The following is a 14,664-nucleotide window of genomic DNA, read 5'->3' as shown; positions in this document are numbered from 1 at the left end:
TGCCTAATTAAAAGTAGTGCTTTGTGACAACTGCTGCAGTAGCAAGAAATCATTCCTTTCCTCAATCACTCAGTCGCCCAAGAGCAACTTGGATCATCCCAACAAAATTAATATTTTGAAGTTTGAATGTCAGAGGAGTGAGGAAGGAGGGGGTTATATGCGCTAACAATTAGCTCTGAGGCTCTTTTGCGTTCTAATGGTTCTCCGTCATAATTTGAGTGATGGTGAGCTTATGTGAGTAAACACACAGCATGGTATATTTATTACTGGTGTCACACTGTCTCTGTGTGTGTGTGTAGCCTCTAGACCTGTGCATAGCAGATGAGACATCTGGGCGAGGGCGAGGCAAACAGCACACGCTCATTGACACAGACATTCTCACTCAGATCTTCACTTAATGTGAAAAAAAAAGTTATGGTATACACAAAAACCTACAACACTCACCCTTTGCATGAACACACAAATGCACATGCCGACACAAATTTACAACAGCCATAACCGTGACACACAAAACCTTAGATTACTGAGAGTAAAAGAATGAATTCCTGGTATTTCTGCTGTGTGAAATCATTTCTACTGTGCTGACTCTCCATTCTTTAAACTGTGAAGGGAGCTTCATAGAGGCCAGCTTAAGTGAAAGATAGGTATAACTGTCCTTGGGAAACACATACACACACACGTACTCTATCTTTCTGTTGCTCTCTTTTCTCACACACACACTGTGTCCCTTGGGTGTTGCTGTCTGTTCCATGCAACTTAACAGGCAGGGACCTCCAGTAGCAAGAGATGCCGATGGCATCCTCTTTCACCCGCTGGTAGTGGGGAGCGATAACACCGATGCTCAGCATCGCAGAAAGTACCATGCCATTCCCCTTCGCCTTGCAGCGCGGACCCCCACTTTACATATTCAAAACTAATCCTCCCCTGAATATATAGACTGGTTTTATGTATAGAGCAAGATCCAGGAATCCCCAAAGGGCATCCCCAGCACTCAGTAGAACACTTGAGCTGATTTTATTACTGCTTTATATAATTCTGGCAGCGATATACACACTGCGACAGGGTGCTGTGTACAAACTGGCCTTCAGATGTAAGGTGACAGCTCCTCAGAGAGAAATAACAGCAGTGCAGGCACTTCTACAAAAATTAAATAGATACAAAATATAGAATGAAATAGAAAAAGGCTCTACTATGAGATGCAGTGACCACAGTAATGCAGAGAGGTTCCCTTCTGTTCTTAGATTTATGGTATTTTAAAGTAATTTTATGGGTTTTCCTGTATAGGCTTATTACTTTATTCACTTATCTGAATAATAGCATGTTTTATGGTGATGCGGTTACACTGCTATGTTACTAGACAAAGTATTATGTAGCATGAATCATTTTTGAGCAATAAAAACTAATGTAATTTCTTTTTACTTTGTGGCAAATATGCTGAGGTATATTTGACATTTTCTCACAGGCTTTATTGCAAAATATCAACATATCATTTCTTTTATTTTAACATTTCAATTTAAGACATGTACTATGCACAAAGAAAATGTTTTTTTCTCATCATCATTATTATTATTATTATTATTATTATTATTTATTATCTACAATATATTCGTTGTTTTTCATATTTTGTTTTGAAATCTTGATCATCAGTGTAGATGACACTTGAAATAGGAGGACGACAGTGACAAAGAAACTTCATTTGACTGTGTAATAACGTGACTCCATTCTCTGTCCCAGTTAGTTAAAAGACTAATCCTGCTACTTAAGAAGTCTGTTTCCATTTACTGAGGAAATATTGACGGATGGCTCATTTCCTTTAAAGAGCTCGGTTTTCGCAGGCAGTGTCCTGTACACCAATGCCCCAAAGGACTTGCTCCTCCCTTAGACTAACATGACCACAGCTTCAGGGGCCAGCAGTTCTGCATAATATCCACAAATTTACACCCAAAATTTGTCTAAACGAACACCTTAAAAAGCAAGTCCTGGAAGAAGTGCCCTGAGCTATAGACACTGTTAGACACTGTTTGGAAGGAACAGAACAGCGAGGTGTGTCCTGTTTGATTTGCTGGAGAGTGAGAGACGGAGCAAGAGTCATGAGAAACTAAATATTTCTGTTGTTTATTCAGCCATTATTGAACCAGTTATGTTGACTGAAAGTTTTTTTTTTTTTTCTGTGTTGCATCGTTAGCAAGAAGTAGGAATGGAGTGGAAGGAGTAAATTCAGAGTTGTGGGTGTGTAGTAAAAAATATAACGATAATGAAGTCTTTATTGACTTGCATATTGAATTCTGTTTAAAGAAAGTTAATATTAATGATCCATCATATGCGCTCATTCAGAGTGTTGCCAGAGGCAGGTGTCTGTAATATTGACCATGTTGAAGGAATCTTCTCGCTGAATCACAACAATACAAAAAGTTAAAGCTACGTTCCCATCAGTGTGCTCCAATAAAAGACATTAAAGGTAAAGTGAGGTGTAGCTTTCAAACACTCATTACCTATAAACAGATGTTCCCCAGCTGCCAACTCACAAATGCACTGCTGACAACAACTGTTAGGGCCAAAATTATGCAGGGAAATGCATCTATATAACCTAGGACCTTCAGAGAAGGCCTCATAACCACTCTGTCTGAAGAAACAAGATGGCTGATGAAGAAATTAATGCAGGCAAAGTCATTATCTTCCCTCCTAAAACCACAGTGGGTTTATGTCCCCCTGTGTCGTTTTTTCTCCGGGGCTAGCATTTAAGTGTCGATGGACTTATAAAAAGATAGGACAAGCCAACTGTGCTCCTTTTGTCTCTTTTCCTCCATATGGGAGGCAGCAGCATATGCAAGAACTGGCTCAGCTTCTGTAAAACTTCCATTAAAGATGCACAACTAAGGCTCTGCCAGCTTGAATATTACCTCTCTCCGCAAATTATTTATGGCTCGGAAAAAACGCTGATGATGAGCATCTCCAGCAACTTGTATAAATAAAAACACTTTTCTCTGCAATTTCAGCTGTGCTTTTTCTCTCCCCCATTTTTCTTGGGGGGGTTGGGTGCTTCACCATTAGCAGAAACAAAAGGTATGCAGGTTTTAACTGTATTGCATTTAATTATAACCTCAGCAGGCATGACTGTGTTGTATTATGCATGGTTTGTATAATTAGGAGAGGATATCCCCTTATAGTTTGTAGATTTTTATAATAACAGTGACAAAGCTGATATAAATGATGATGCTGGTGATAATAATGACACTGATGATGATAATCAGAGAATATAAGAAATGAAAGGCAGAGCAATGCAAAGTTGTAAAGAGCAGAGATGATTTCCTTTTCATAAGAGACACCTCATCATTATTATATACCATCAAATCTCTCATTAATGGACCCTTTTCTTGGCTTTCCATGACTCAGCCTATCGTCTGTCTGCACATGACGACGACTCTTTGCCGGACCAATATTGACCTAATTTAGCATGCAGAGAATATGAAGAAGGTAACCTTTCGAAAAAAAACACCTTGCAGCAACATTAATTGACAAACCGCATCAATTCTCCCTCCTACCCCTCTTTTGTAATTACTCTGCCGCACGTTTGATTGCCGCTGCGGAGCTGAGGACCCACGCTTCATTTGCCGTGAGGTCATCGGCAGCCCTCAGAAATATGAATATGATTTATACAGGAAGTGAGTGTGCTCTGTATGCTGTGTGTGTGTGTGTGTGTGTGTGTGCTGTCTTTCCTACATGTGGTGTGTGTGGCTTTGAGAGACACAGAGAAGGAGGGGGGGGGTGTCCTTGGCTACGTACTGTATGTTGCATGAGGAGATTAATGCCTCCCTGGCAGCCATATCTGCTTAGCAGGAGGACTTCTCCAAAGTACACCGCATGTAATTATCTGGCAAGTTTATACTAGTTTTAGATAAAGAAGCACTCTGTGGCACATTTTTCAAGTTTGCTCAATTGCTGCTCTATCTGTATAATTTGCAACTTTAGAAAAGTGCCAGCCTACCTTTTTGACATGACTGCTTGATGCTGCTCTTATGAAATATAGTGCTGAAAATGTGTGGAAAGAATGCAGAAGTCATTTTGACTTAACCCATCATTGTATTAAATTTCCGGTTATTATTTATGTATCGGAATTTCACTGAATGTATTTTCTTCATGTATTTATGGTAAAAATATATTTAGTTTTTAGACAAATTGACAATTTATCATTTTATCATGGCTTATACCAGTGAGATTTAAGTTGTATTTCACATCACTGTACATAAGTAGGCCAACCCAGAGTTGTGAGAGCTGTTTCCCCTCTGGGACGAGAGGTAGTGTGTCATATAAAGTCTCCATTTCTGCTTCTCCTCCAAGTTCACTCTAAGCACCAGGACAGAGGTAGATACTATGCATGACAACACGACTCAGGCCTCAAGGAAAATAACAGTTCTCCTGCCAATCTCAGTCACTGTCATCCAAGTTCAACCTGCACTTTGAGATGCTTGATACATAAGGCCCCCGGGGTCTCCTGAAACAGTTGGGTTTAACATTGTTGTACTGTTCATTCATTGTTAAGTTTCCGTTCATGTTGCCTTGCTGACTCTCACGGGGTTTTTTGCTGAAGGTGATTGGTGACATGGAAGGGGTGGACAATGCAGCCACGATGGTGCCCTGCCGGGGTCAGGGCTCTGCCAATCAGAGAGAGGACAAGGAGGGTGCAAGTGTTCCACACCAGCTACGGAAACGCAAGAAACTGTTTGGGAGTGAGTTTTAACCGGATGCTTCTTCATTAAAAATCACCTTTATTATTATCACAAAAACATGTGCTAGCTCACCATGTTTGAGCGCACACAAAGAAAAGTACACATTTAGTAGTCCTCGTCACCTCATCTCACACACATGTGACACTTTTACTTGTGCAAACTTTTCCTACCTGCTGTTTGTTTAGCAGAATTTACACAGTTTCATCCGGTGTTTCATTCCCTCAGGGTCCCATCGTGTTGAGCCAGTAGGAGGAAGCGGGTGTGGCTCCAGTTTTGCACTGCGAGACCTCAACCAATGATATCAAAGCAAAGGAAGAGATAGTTGGACCCTAAACTAATGTAAGTCATCTTATCAACCGTCTGTTTGACTCAAAGTCTCTGCAATATACTATGCAGTAGTTGTTACATTTCTTGAATACTTGAATCATTTCTGCTCTTTGTATAGTTGTGGAATAAAAATATTGAAAACAGAATTTTTGCACAGTTTCTCAATTGTAAGCAGCTCAACACTGATTAAAACAATGCTGTATTGCTGCCATCAGCTGGAAAATGTGGTGTAAAATATCACATTACTACTACTAGTACACTAACTTCTACAACAGATTTTTTTTCAGCAATAAAAAATGCATGTGTGTATATTTGTGTAGTACTTCCTGGGTACTATACCTTTTAATGTCAGACAGAAAATGCTTAATATAATCAAAAAGGTAAATGATGGAAGGCTGACTCATAAGAATAACCAAAAACAATATTGTAAATTTTTTGCATCCCTCTGCAAGTAAACATAAATAGTATATCTGAACTGATAAGCTATTTGTAACCTAATAAACAATGTTCAGCAACACTTTTAATGGATGCAGGTCGTTAGGTGTTAGGCACCGCCTCAACACAATGAAAAATGAAGATTCTAAAAGTCACTAATCAGAACACGAGTGATAAAATATCAATATTGGCCTCACATTAAGCAGGATAATATTCAGGCCAGCTTGATTTGTATTGAATATGTGTCTGCTAGCCGGTGCTCAGTGTAATGAAGTGGCTCACAAATCAGGCCATAATGGCTGCCTACTTACACATATTGCTTAATTAAAGGTTGTGAGCTTATTAGCATGTGTCTCTGGCACAGGGCGCAAGGAGATGGGAATCAGGACTAATGTCGTTGAGGGCCAGGCTTTAAAGGTTTTATAGATAGCTAACCTATCATACTAAAGCCATAGCCCCCCCTAAAATCGGATCTTAATAACCTGTCATTTTCATTGATGATGATTCTCCTTTATGGGCAGCCATTACAGATCAAGTTCTGGGTCTTGTTGGATGGCGATAGTGGCCATTTGTGCTCGTCATTATCAGGAATACACCTTACTTTGGCCTTGAAGTTGCTCCTCACCTCCATGTTTAAACCATCACAGTCATGGCCCAGAGGCGTGGTGCACAGTGCATATGGACACACACACACACACACACACACACACACACACACATTCTCTCTCACACATGCGCACACACCTAACACCTCTGTTTCTGATTCTCAGAGCTCTTTCTGGCCTAAAAGTCCTCATAAAAGGAAGAGAACATTTAAAAGAAAATAGATGACATTAATATTTATTAGTCCATCTGTGATATGAAATAGATAAAGTACAACTAACAAAAATTTTACAGAGAAGTCATCGATTGTTTAGCTCCACTGTATGTAAATGCTCAATAGAAAATGACATTTTGTTTATTTTGGTGTATTTTCAGCACTGGCAGGATGTGTTAGACTCTTGCGTTGCATCCTGTCCTTCTGTCTGCCTTTGACACTAGCCAGAACCTATAGAGCTAATGCGTTCCAATTAGAGATCACTCCATTAACAGTGACAGTGCTACACCCCCCAATTCAATCAACCCCATAATGAACATTAAGCAGAGAAGCTGCCTCTCAGAGATGACAGGAAGCTCTTCTCTCTCTCCGTTCATCCTACCTTACTACCTCCCTCCCTGTCTACTGTATATTTTTCTTATCCTTTTACGCAACTCTTCTGTTCTTTTTACTTTCTCTGCATGCCTTTCTTTATTAGTACAGAGAAGCAAAACCAAGCAGCTAAATAGCATAATTATTCCTCTGGTCTATGTATCTGTTTTGATATGTTAACACTTTTATATAAATGTATAATTTTTGATGAATGGCTTTTGTTTCTCTTCCTGCTTTCTCTCTCGTGTGATGTTCTCTGAGAGTATCACCAACCTTTCAGTTCATCATCATCAAAACAATGCCCTGTGCAGTATTTTCCAACTGGGGGCAGAGGGTGCAGATACAGAGGGGGCAAAGGTATTTCAATGGTTCAAATATTTGATTGTTAATGACAAACACCATTTCACCACAATTTAAATTTCAAATTGATCCCTGGGAGCAATTATTTCTGGGGGAGAGAAACACGCCGCTAGGTCTCTACTCCACACATTTGCTGATTTAAGTTAAAAGAAAACCTTTTTGCAGAGCTATCATAAGGGAGCTGCAACTTTTTGAAGTAAGTGCCTGCATCTGCTTAGAGCTAACCCAACCTGGGGATGTTGCTGGAGAGTGAGAAAAGAGGAGAAAAATAAAACATAAAAAGAAAAAAAATAACACTTTGTCTAATTCTATATTTATGTAGCCCTCAGCTTGAGGTATTCACATAAAACAGTTTGTATTCAGAAGTGCTGCGGTGATCGTTATGCTGCACGTTGAGATCGGCAACTCTTCGGGCACGGTTGGCGGGTGCAGCTCAGCCTGATTCATTTGAATTAAAGTTACCCAACTAAATAAAAGGGATTCAAATTCCCACTTTTGCTGCTTTGTTTTTTTTAAAAAAAACCTTTTCTGATTGTTTTTTTTTTTAAGGCAACTACTAAATCATTTCTTTTGATGAAGAACTTTGTACATTTACTGTCTTTGCATACATGTCTGTATTTTCTATTTACCCATCTTCATTTATGGCACCTTTTTGTTTGATGTTGAAATGCAATTATGTCTTGTAAGGAGTGAAAGAGCTTGGTGTTCTGATGCTCTTTTGATCAGAGGAAACCTACAGCATAATATCCATCAGGGAAGTCTGACAGTACATTCAGCTTAAATGTGTGTAGCTTAAATGTATGTTCGCTATACTTCTCATCTATAATATTTATTTTTCTGAAAAATATAAATATGAAATATTAAATCAAGGTATAACTTTGCTTACACTCTCACATATCTCTTTATATCTATTCATTATTACATCTTTTATTTTAAAAACTTATACAAAGAAAACTCACCTCAGCTTTAACATTAGGCCAAGCCAGTTACATGAAAGAGCTGGTCTAATCAGTTCAGCAACACATGTACTAATCCTCGGCTCTGTGACATGAATTTTAGTTGGCCCCAACTATGCGTAACCTGCAACACCAGTGTTACGGTGGCATTTATGTGACTGTGGGTAGAACAATAATATGCAAAACAGATATACATTCCAGACCTCTGTCAGGTTTTTCTGCCCAAGCTGTATTCTTCTCTGCTGACCCCAAACATGATTTCCTGGTGCTTAAGCCGTGGAAAACACACACGGTCGGGGTGTACGGAGATGTCAACATCGTGCCATATTTCTGTGGCATCTGGATAGATCATGTGCCTCTCTGCACACATATTTATTTATTTTTCCTGTTCCAGAGCAGTGTCAGGGAGGCAGATGTCCTGCTCACAGGAAAAATAATTTGCGGTGAAAAAAGGGGAGGGGAGGTGGAGGGAAAAATATATGAATATGCAAATCTTGTCACAGTGTGGAACCTTGTAATGAGTGGGAAATGTTGTCGCCATCTTTCATTATGCAGAGGTCATTGCTTAATGCCAGGCAGCTGGGCCCAGCTTCTTCTCCCTGCGCTCCCCCCAACGTCTCCTGTCATCTCACAGCAACTTGAACCAAACTACAGCCTGGCACGAAGCTACACGGAGGTCACGGACACACACACAGAGAGACACACATATCCAGACACACAACACCTGCATATTACTGTTGTAGAAAGAAAACCTTGTAGCTTCAGTTTGGTTGATTCTTTTTGCGACTTCACTTAAAGGATTAAGAAAATTCTTGAAACTCTTGAGCTTTTAAGACACACTGCACTGGATAAATAAAGAATGCACTGTTTGTCTTAGAGCAGAAGTAAATATATAATGTGCGTACACACGTCACTAATCACTATACATGAGTACTCATGTTTGTAGCTGCATGTTGCGTGTTTCTGTTGCATATAAAACCTCACGCTAGTTCTGAGAAAATGCAAATTGAGAAGATTAAAAGAATTTGACTCACATCGGTCCACCAGGTAGAACTTGTGTGGATGGTTGTGTGAGAGACTTTTTGAGTTGAAAGTTCAAAAGTAGGCACAGCCAGCACCGATCATATTGTAGTTGTTGTTGTTCCTTGCTTTCCTTTTGATCAGCCCTTTCGTGTTTTGTAGATTGCTGAGACAGCTCGCTGCTGTTCTGTCTCCTCTCGCAACAGCTTTCCTGAAATTTCCGCTGGCGTCTGCCCGACGTTGAGCTATGGGGCTAATCTTTAGGTAGACCCGTCTCCCTCTTCCTCATGCACTCTTCAAATAATCCTGGGTTTGAATGCTAAAAATGTAATGAACTTCACGGTTCATTGTGTCTGACATTGCTTAATTAATGGGTGCATTTAAAGTACATAGGGCCCCGGTAATTGATTTATATGCATGATTTGCACATACAGCTGTTGGTTCCTGTAGGAGACTCATCACTCAAAAAGTGGCTGTGTTGATGAGAAGCTGGCTACGTAATATCAGGATGTTCTGTTGGCCAGTCCAGCCTTGGGAAAAAAAGACCAATTTATATGTTAGCATATTTTCCTTTGGGATTAATAATAACTACTTTAAATTTTGACTTGGGCATTTTAATATAATATTTTCAACCTATAATAGACTCAGCCTGGCAACATTTTTTGACAGGGAAGCCGTTTGCCTCATGTAGCACAATTGAATAAAATGACAAAATATAGTTGCAAGACTTTATTTTCATTAGGCTATGCCTGATGACGAGGGTTGGCCACAATTAGTTTGGTGCAACACGGAGCAATTAAACCTCCTCACGCCAACACAGTGCTTCTGCCTGGCTGTCTCTCTCTATCAGTCTATGCGCTTGGTCGCTTTCCACGCAGACAGCTTGCGTTACTGCACCTGCCAGGACTGAGCTGGACACAAGCATCACCAACAATAATGCCAAAGCAGTCTATGGATCTGTGAACTCAGGTACACATCATGCACTGGACATATTGTGGATTTCAATCTGGCATGAAAGCCAATGCACTATGGGTGGCAGAAAAAGCACATTCCCCCTAATCTGAATGAATGCTCTTTATTTGGTTTATTCCTGGAATAGGAACAGTGTGCACAGCTCTGTTGCTCTTGGATTGTGCAAGGTGCTGGAGAGCCAAACTAGTAGCTCTATGTTACTGCAACCATGCATACATGCATCCAACCGTACTGAATATTCATTATGTAATCAGACACAGTGTGCAGTATGAAATGATCATGATGCAGCTTGTTTTGGCTGAACATTCAGAAGAAGACATTCTAGATTATAATCATCACTAAACTCTTTGAAACTCTAGACTTAATCTGTTAATGAATCGAGTGAAAAAAGAGTTGTGTACACAGTCTTTGTATTAATTATTGCTGATTGGTTTTATAATTAGATGGTGGTAATTTATGTAGAAACGACAGATTATATTTAAAGCAGTAACTTTACTTGGTCAGGTATCAGCCCTATACAGTATAGACATAAAGTTCTATTTCAGACATCAGAGCCTTGACTTTAATATTTGTTACTTCAGGGTCACAAATTACGAAATGACTTTTTTTCCCCTGTTTTTCCTCAGTTTTTTGTTTTATTCGCTGTGAACAATTTTCATTGGAACTACTTTCCACCAAAGAAATAATCCCTATGAAAATTGTTGACTGGACATTTTTTTAAAGTTGCTGTTGATTTTTTTTTTTTTGTATTTTTCGAGGCTGTGAGCACTACAAATGAAATTACATTCACCTCTGTTGTATTTGGGTGGCATGGGGAAACTTGAGAGTTGGATATCTCAAAACCTGGGCTAATAAAACAAAAATGATCATTTGGGTGAAAAGACCCTTTAAAACATCAATCTTGACAATTATAATGTGAATCTCATTATTGTTGAAAGCTCCAGTTTTTTTAATGCTGAGCCACCACCTTTACAGTGTTAGCATTTAGCCTTCATTGACCGTGGCCTTTATGCTTAGTCCAGGCATACACGGTGTGGTTATAATTATTGTTTTCTGTGGAGATCTGGAGGTCGCTGGCCCCTAACCATTATTTGGTTTTGGACAGACCCTCTGTGGAGCTCAGATCAATCTCTCACCTAGAGAACATTCTAGCATATTTCTATCACCAGCATATTGATTTTTCCATGAGCAGGCCCCTGTTGTATGTGTGAGGTGTTTTCATGCACGGCACATAGGGGGTGCAGCCTGCAGCGTGCACAAACACACACGCTTGCATGCACTGTACATGGGCTGACGCAAACAGACAGACACATTCACAGGTGCACACACTTGCACACACACATATACTTTTTCATTTATTCATTTATGTAGACACCCATAGGCATTTCTGTGTGCAAAATGCACGCATCAGCATATTTAGTGGCTTTAGATCTCAAACACACACTCACACACACACACACATACATATACACTCCTTGTTAAAGCAGACACCAAGTGAACCGTGTCCTCTCTGGGGCCAAGTGTCTCACTTTCTTTATTACACACACTAATCAATACAGACTGGCCTGGTGTTGAGGTCTGTCATCTTTCCATCTTTCCTCTGCGGCCTCCTTGTCTCCCTCCTCATCCCTCCTTCTCCTCCACCACCTTCCATCATTCAATTTATCCCATTCCTCCCTTTCTTTCATCCACCCACCTTCTGCCTCTCCACACCTGAATTCCATCCATCCGTCCATCTGTCCATGCATCCATCATCCCCTATCCCTTCACCTTAGGCTCAAACCATCACTCCATCCATATGATTGTTTTGGTCCTTGGCATCTCTTTGATTCAATGAGAGCTAAAGAGAGAAAGAAAGGGGATAAAAAGTGTGTGTGTGTGTGTGTGTGTGTGTGTGTGTGTGTGAGTGAGAGAGAGCAAGAGAGAGAGGCAGCATTATTGTCATCTATAACATTGCAGGACAGGAGAGGGTGATTTGGATTTAAATAATGTATTAGATTTTCAGAGCTACCATCCACAATGCTTCACATTGTGTGCGTGTGTCTGTGTGTGCATGTTTGTGTGTGTGTGTTTGTGTATGAAGGTGAGAGAAAGAGAGTGAGTCATACATATATGAAATTGCATGTCTTTTAGATGCAAATTGAGTTGCGTGTAAAATGGTTTGATGCAGACTGATCGGGTCAAATTGTATTCCTGCTGTTGTTTAGCAATAAAGAAAAGAGTCTTTTATTGTCCAAGTGCTTTACGAACATGCACAAAGTCAGGCTGCAGAGTGGAATTGGAGCTGAGGGCTTTGGCACCAGTGCTTCGAGACAAAAGAGGTGGTCGAGCAGAGCGCGCAGGGGGGGGAATAAAAGATTGTGCTGGAATTTGTCAAAAGCCAATAATCATTCTGGTGCAGAAGAGGAGTACTATATCAGAGCGCCAAATCAATATCACATTACTTTGAGTATGGGAGTATATACAAGACTCATCAAATTGATTATTTTTGATGCTACAATGGCAGTTTCATTTGCCGGGGCCCTCGACAACAACTACTGTTCAATTACCAGGGCTGTGTGTGATTGAAAAAAAAAAAGAAATACAACAAGACAAATGGATATTTATTTGACTAAAATAAAGCATTGCTTGGAATAGAAATGAGGAATGGTATGTCACAGTCAAGCTCTGGTTAAAAGATGACTTGTTTCATCGGACATTGAAATTTCATGAATATATTTTCCAAGTGCCCTGGAAAAACAGAATTCATCATGAAGTTTGTACAGGCCATAATGTCACAGTGAAGATTAGTCAATTTCCTAATGTATTGGGCATGTAACTGTGGCATTGTTAAGCATATGCTTCCCCTGACTTGGTTACAGAGTATGATGGCTGCAGACAGACTGATGTAGTTTCACAAAATTATAGTTTGGGCCTCTTTTAAAAGCATTTAGAGCCATGACTGAAACTATACTGCATACTGTACATTTTAATGACATTTACACTTGCAGAGGTTCCCTTACTCATTTTTTCTCCAGTGTTGATGTATGTAATCTTAAAAAGACAGAACATAGCTATATCTATCTTGCTGTTTCATCCCCAAACTCTTTCTGTTCAGTTTGAACTAGTTGCACCCTAAAAAGTTGTCTCCTTAAGTAACATCAGTCCAACTGTTGCTAAGAACAGCCTCTACCAATGAACTCCTTCCCTTAATGGCTCAAAGTCTTCAATATGGGGCCATCAGGAGAGACAAGGCGCAGCGGCTCCTTGGATGATTAAAAAGTCATTTCCTTAACTGTCCTCCCAGGATTTGAGAGCTTTTTTTTGTAAGAAAACATTAAATTGCTCCAATCAAGCATAAACGTCTCCTGCTTGTGGTGTAATTTGTACTGCTGTTCGCGTGGTGGGCGCTTATTTGTCATCCTTTTCCTTTGGCGCTTTTCCCAACCGCCTTGATCAACAATTAATGGTTGAAATTGCTTCCTTGTTACTTATGGCTGTGGAGACAGATGCGGCAATGCAATGCAAAAAAAAAAAGGAAAAAAACTAGCAGAAAAGAAAGATAGTTTAATTGAACAGCAGAAATGTGTTAAGATTGGTTCAACTTTATTCATACAGTATTGAAATCATTTCACTTGTCCTTTTACTTTTTCTAATAGCTTTGTAGTGCACTCTACCAGCATGATACATTCCATTATTACAGAAATACAGTATCACAACAGCAGTAGCCCACTCTTTCTTTCCTGTCCACTATATTCTATTCCCCTCTCTGCTCTCTCTGCTCTTCTGTCTCCCTCTCCCCCACTCTGTTCTTTTACACAATGACCTTTAGTGCTCTTTTCTTCATTGCAGGGACAGGCCGGGGCCTGGCATCTGATAGAATCAATATTCTATTATGATAGTGCGTGGAGCGTGTGGGGCTTTACAACTCCGCTGTAATAGTCTCTCTATTTCATCCCGTGGCAGCCATGGCCTGAGGGATCATCCAGGCTTCTCCAGGCTCTATGCTCCCAGCATCGCCCCATTTCCATTAACGTCGCAGGCCTCTGCCTACCAGGGGACAATCTGTGTGACCGATGGATGGGGTTGAGAAAAAGTCCAACCCGGGTTGCAATGTGTGTCAATAGACTGTGTAATAGCCAGACCTGGGTGAAATGTTAGTTAAATGGATTTCCAGTTTTAAAAGAAACAAGCGGGATACTTGTGCTATTTCTTTTATTTCATCTCAGTGCCTTTTCCACTATTAAATCTCCCTGGAGGTGAAATCAAACTAAATCAAGTAATATTTGAAACCATTGTATGACTTATAGGTGGGTAATATCCAACCCTCATGAGGATGTTACCTCACTGGAAATTTTTTGATAAATTGTCATAACAAAATGATCCTTTCTTGCTTTCAGTAGACGTAAAGTGTCTTCCTTACTGGTGATTTGTTTGCTATGACAGGCAGACGAGGCAGGGATTTTAAAACAAAAAGTGCACTGGATTTGGACCTTGGTGTCATGCTGCCTCCAGCACTATACTCCAGCATGTAAAACAGTTGTTGATTAGAAGAGTGTACTAGCATGGAGGGAGTGCTAAAGTGAAATGTTAAGCTATTAGAGATCATGGCACCAGGCAGACCCCCATAAAAGATTCATGCCATTACAGCTGCCTTTCTCGAATAATTAACTAACGTGAGTATTTTACTCAGCCAAAC

General features: G+C 40.1%; 1 protein-coding gene across 9 annotated transcripts in view; it reads left to right on the top strand.

The window, feature by feature from the left end:
- Positions 1-9,035, top strand: part of ofcc1 (orofacial cleft 1 candidate 1) — an 89,407-nt gene extending 80,372 nt beyond the window's left edge. For 8 of the 9 annotated variants that reach the window (XM_044177198.1, XM_044177200.1, XM_044177196.1 and 5 more), the window contains 2 exons: positions 4,589-4,727; positions 4,953-5,167. In XM_044177198.1, the coding sequence (XP_044033133.1) occupies positions 4,589-4,727; positions 4,953-5,026 (213 nt within the window). In that variant the 3' untranslated portion in view covers positions 5,027-5,167. Of the gene's footprint in view, positions 1-4,588; positions 4,728-4,952; positions 5,168-8,549 lie in introns of those variants that run through there. The other variant, XM_044177195.1, reaches the window with a different exon arrangement.
- Positions 9,036-14,664: the final 5,629 nt, after the last annotated feature.

Source organism: Siniperca chuatsi, linkage group LG19 (genome assembly GCF_020085105.1).
Source record: "Siniperca chuatsi isolate FFG_IHB_CAS linkage group LG19, ASM2008510v1, whole genome shotgun sequence".
NCBI classification, from domain to species: domain Eukaryota; kingdom Metazoa; phylum Chordata; class Actinopteri; order Centrarchiformes; family Sinipercidae; genus Siniperca; species Siniperca chuatsi.
This window is presented reverse-complemented; position numbering and strand designations above follow the sequence as displayed.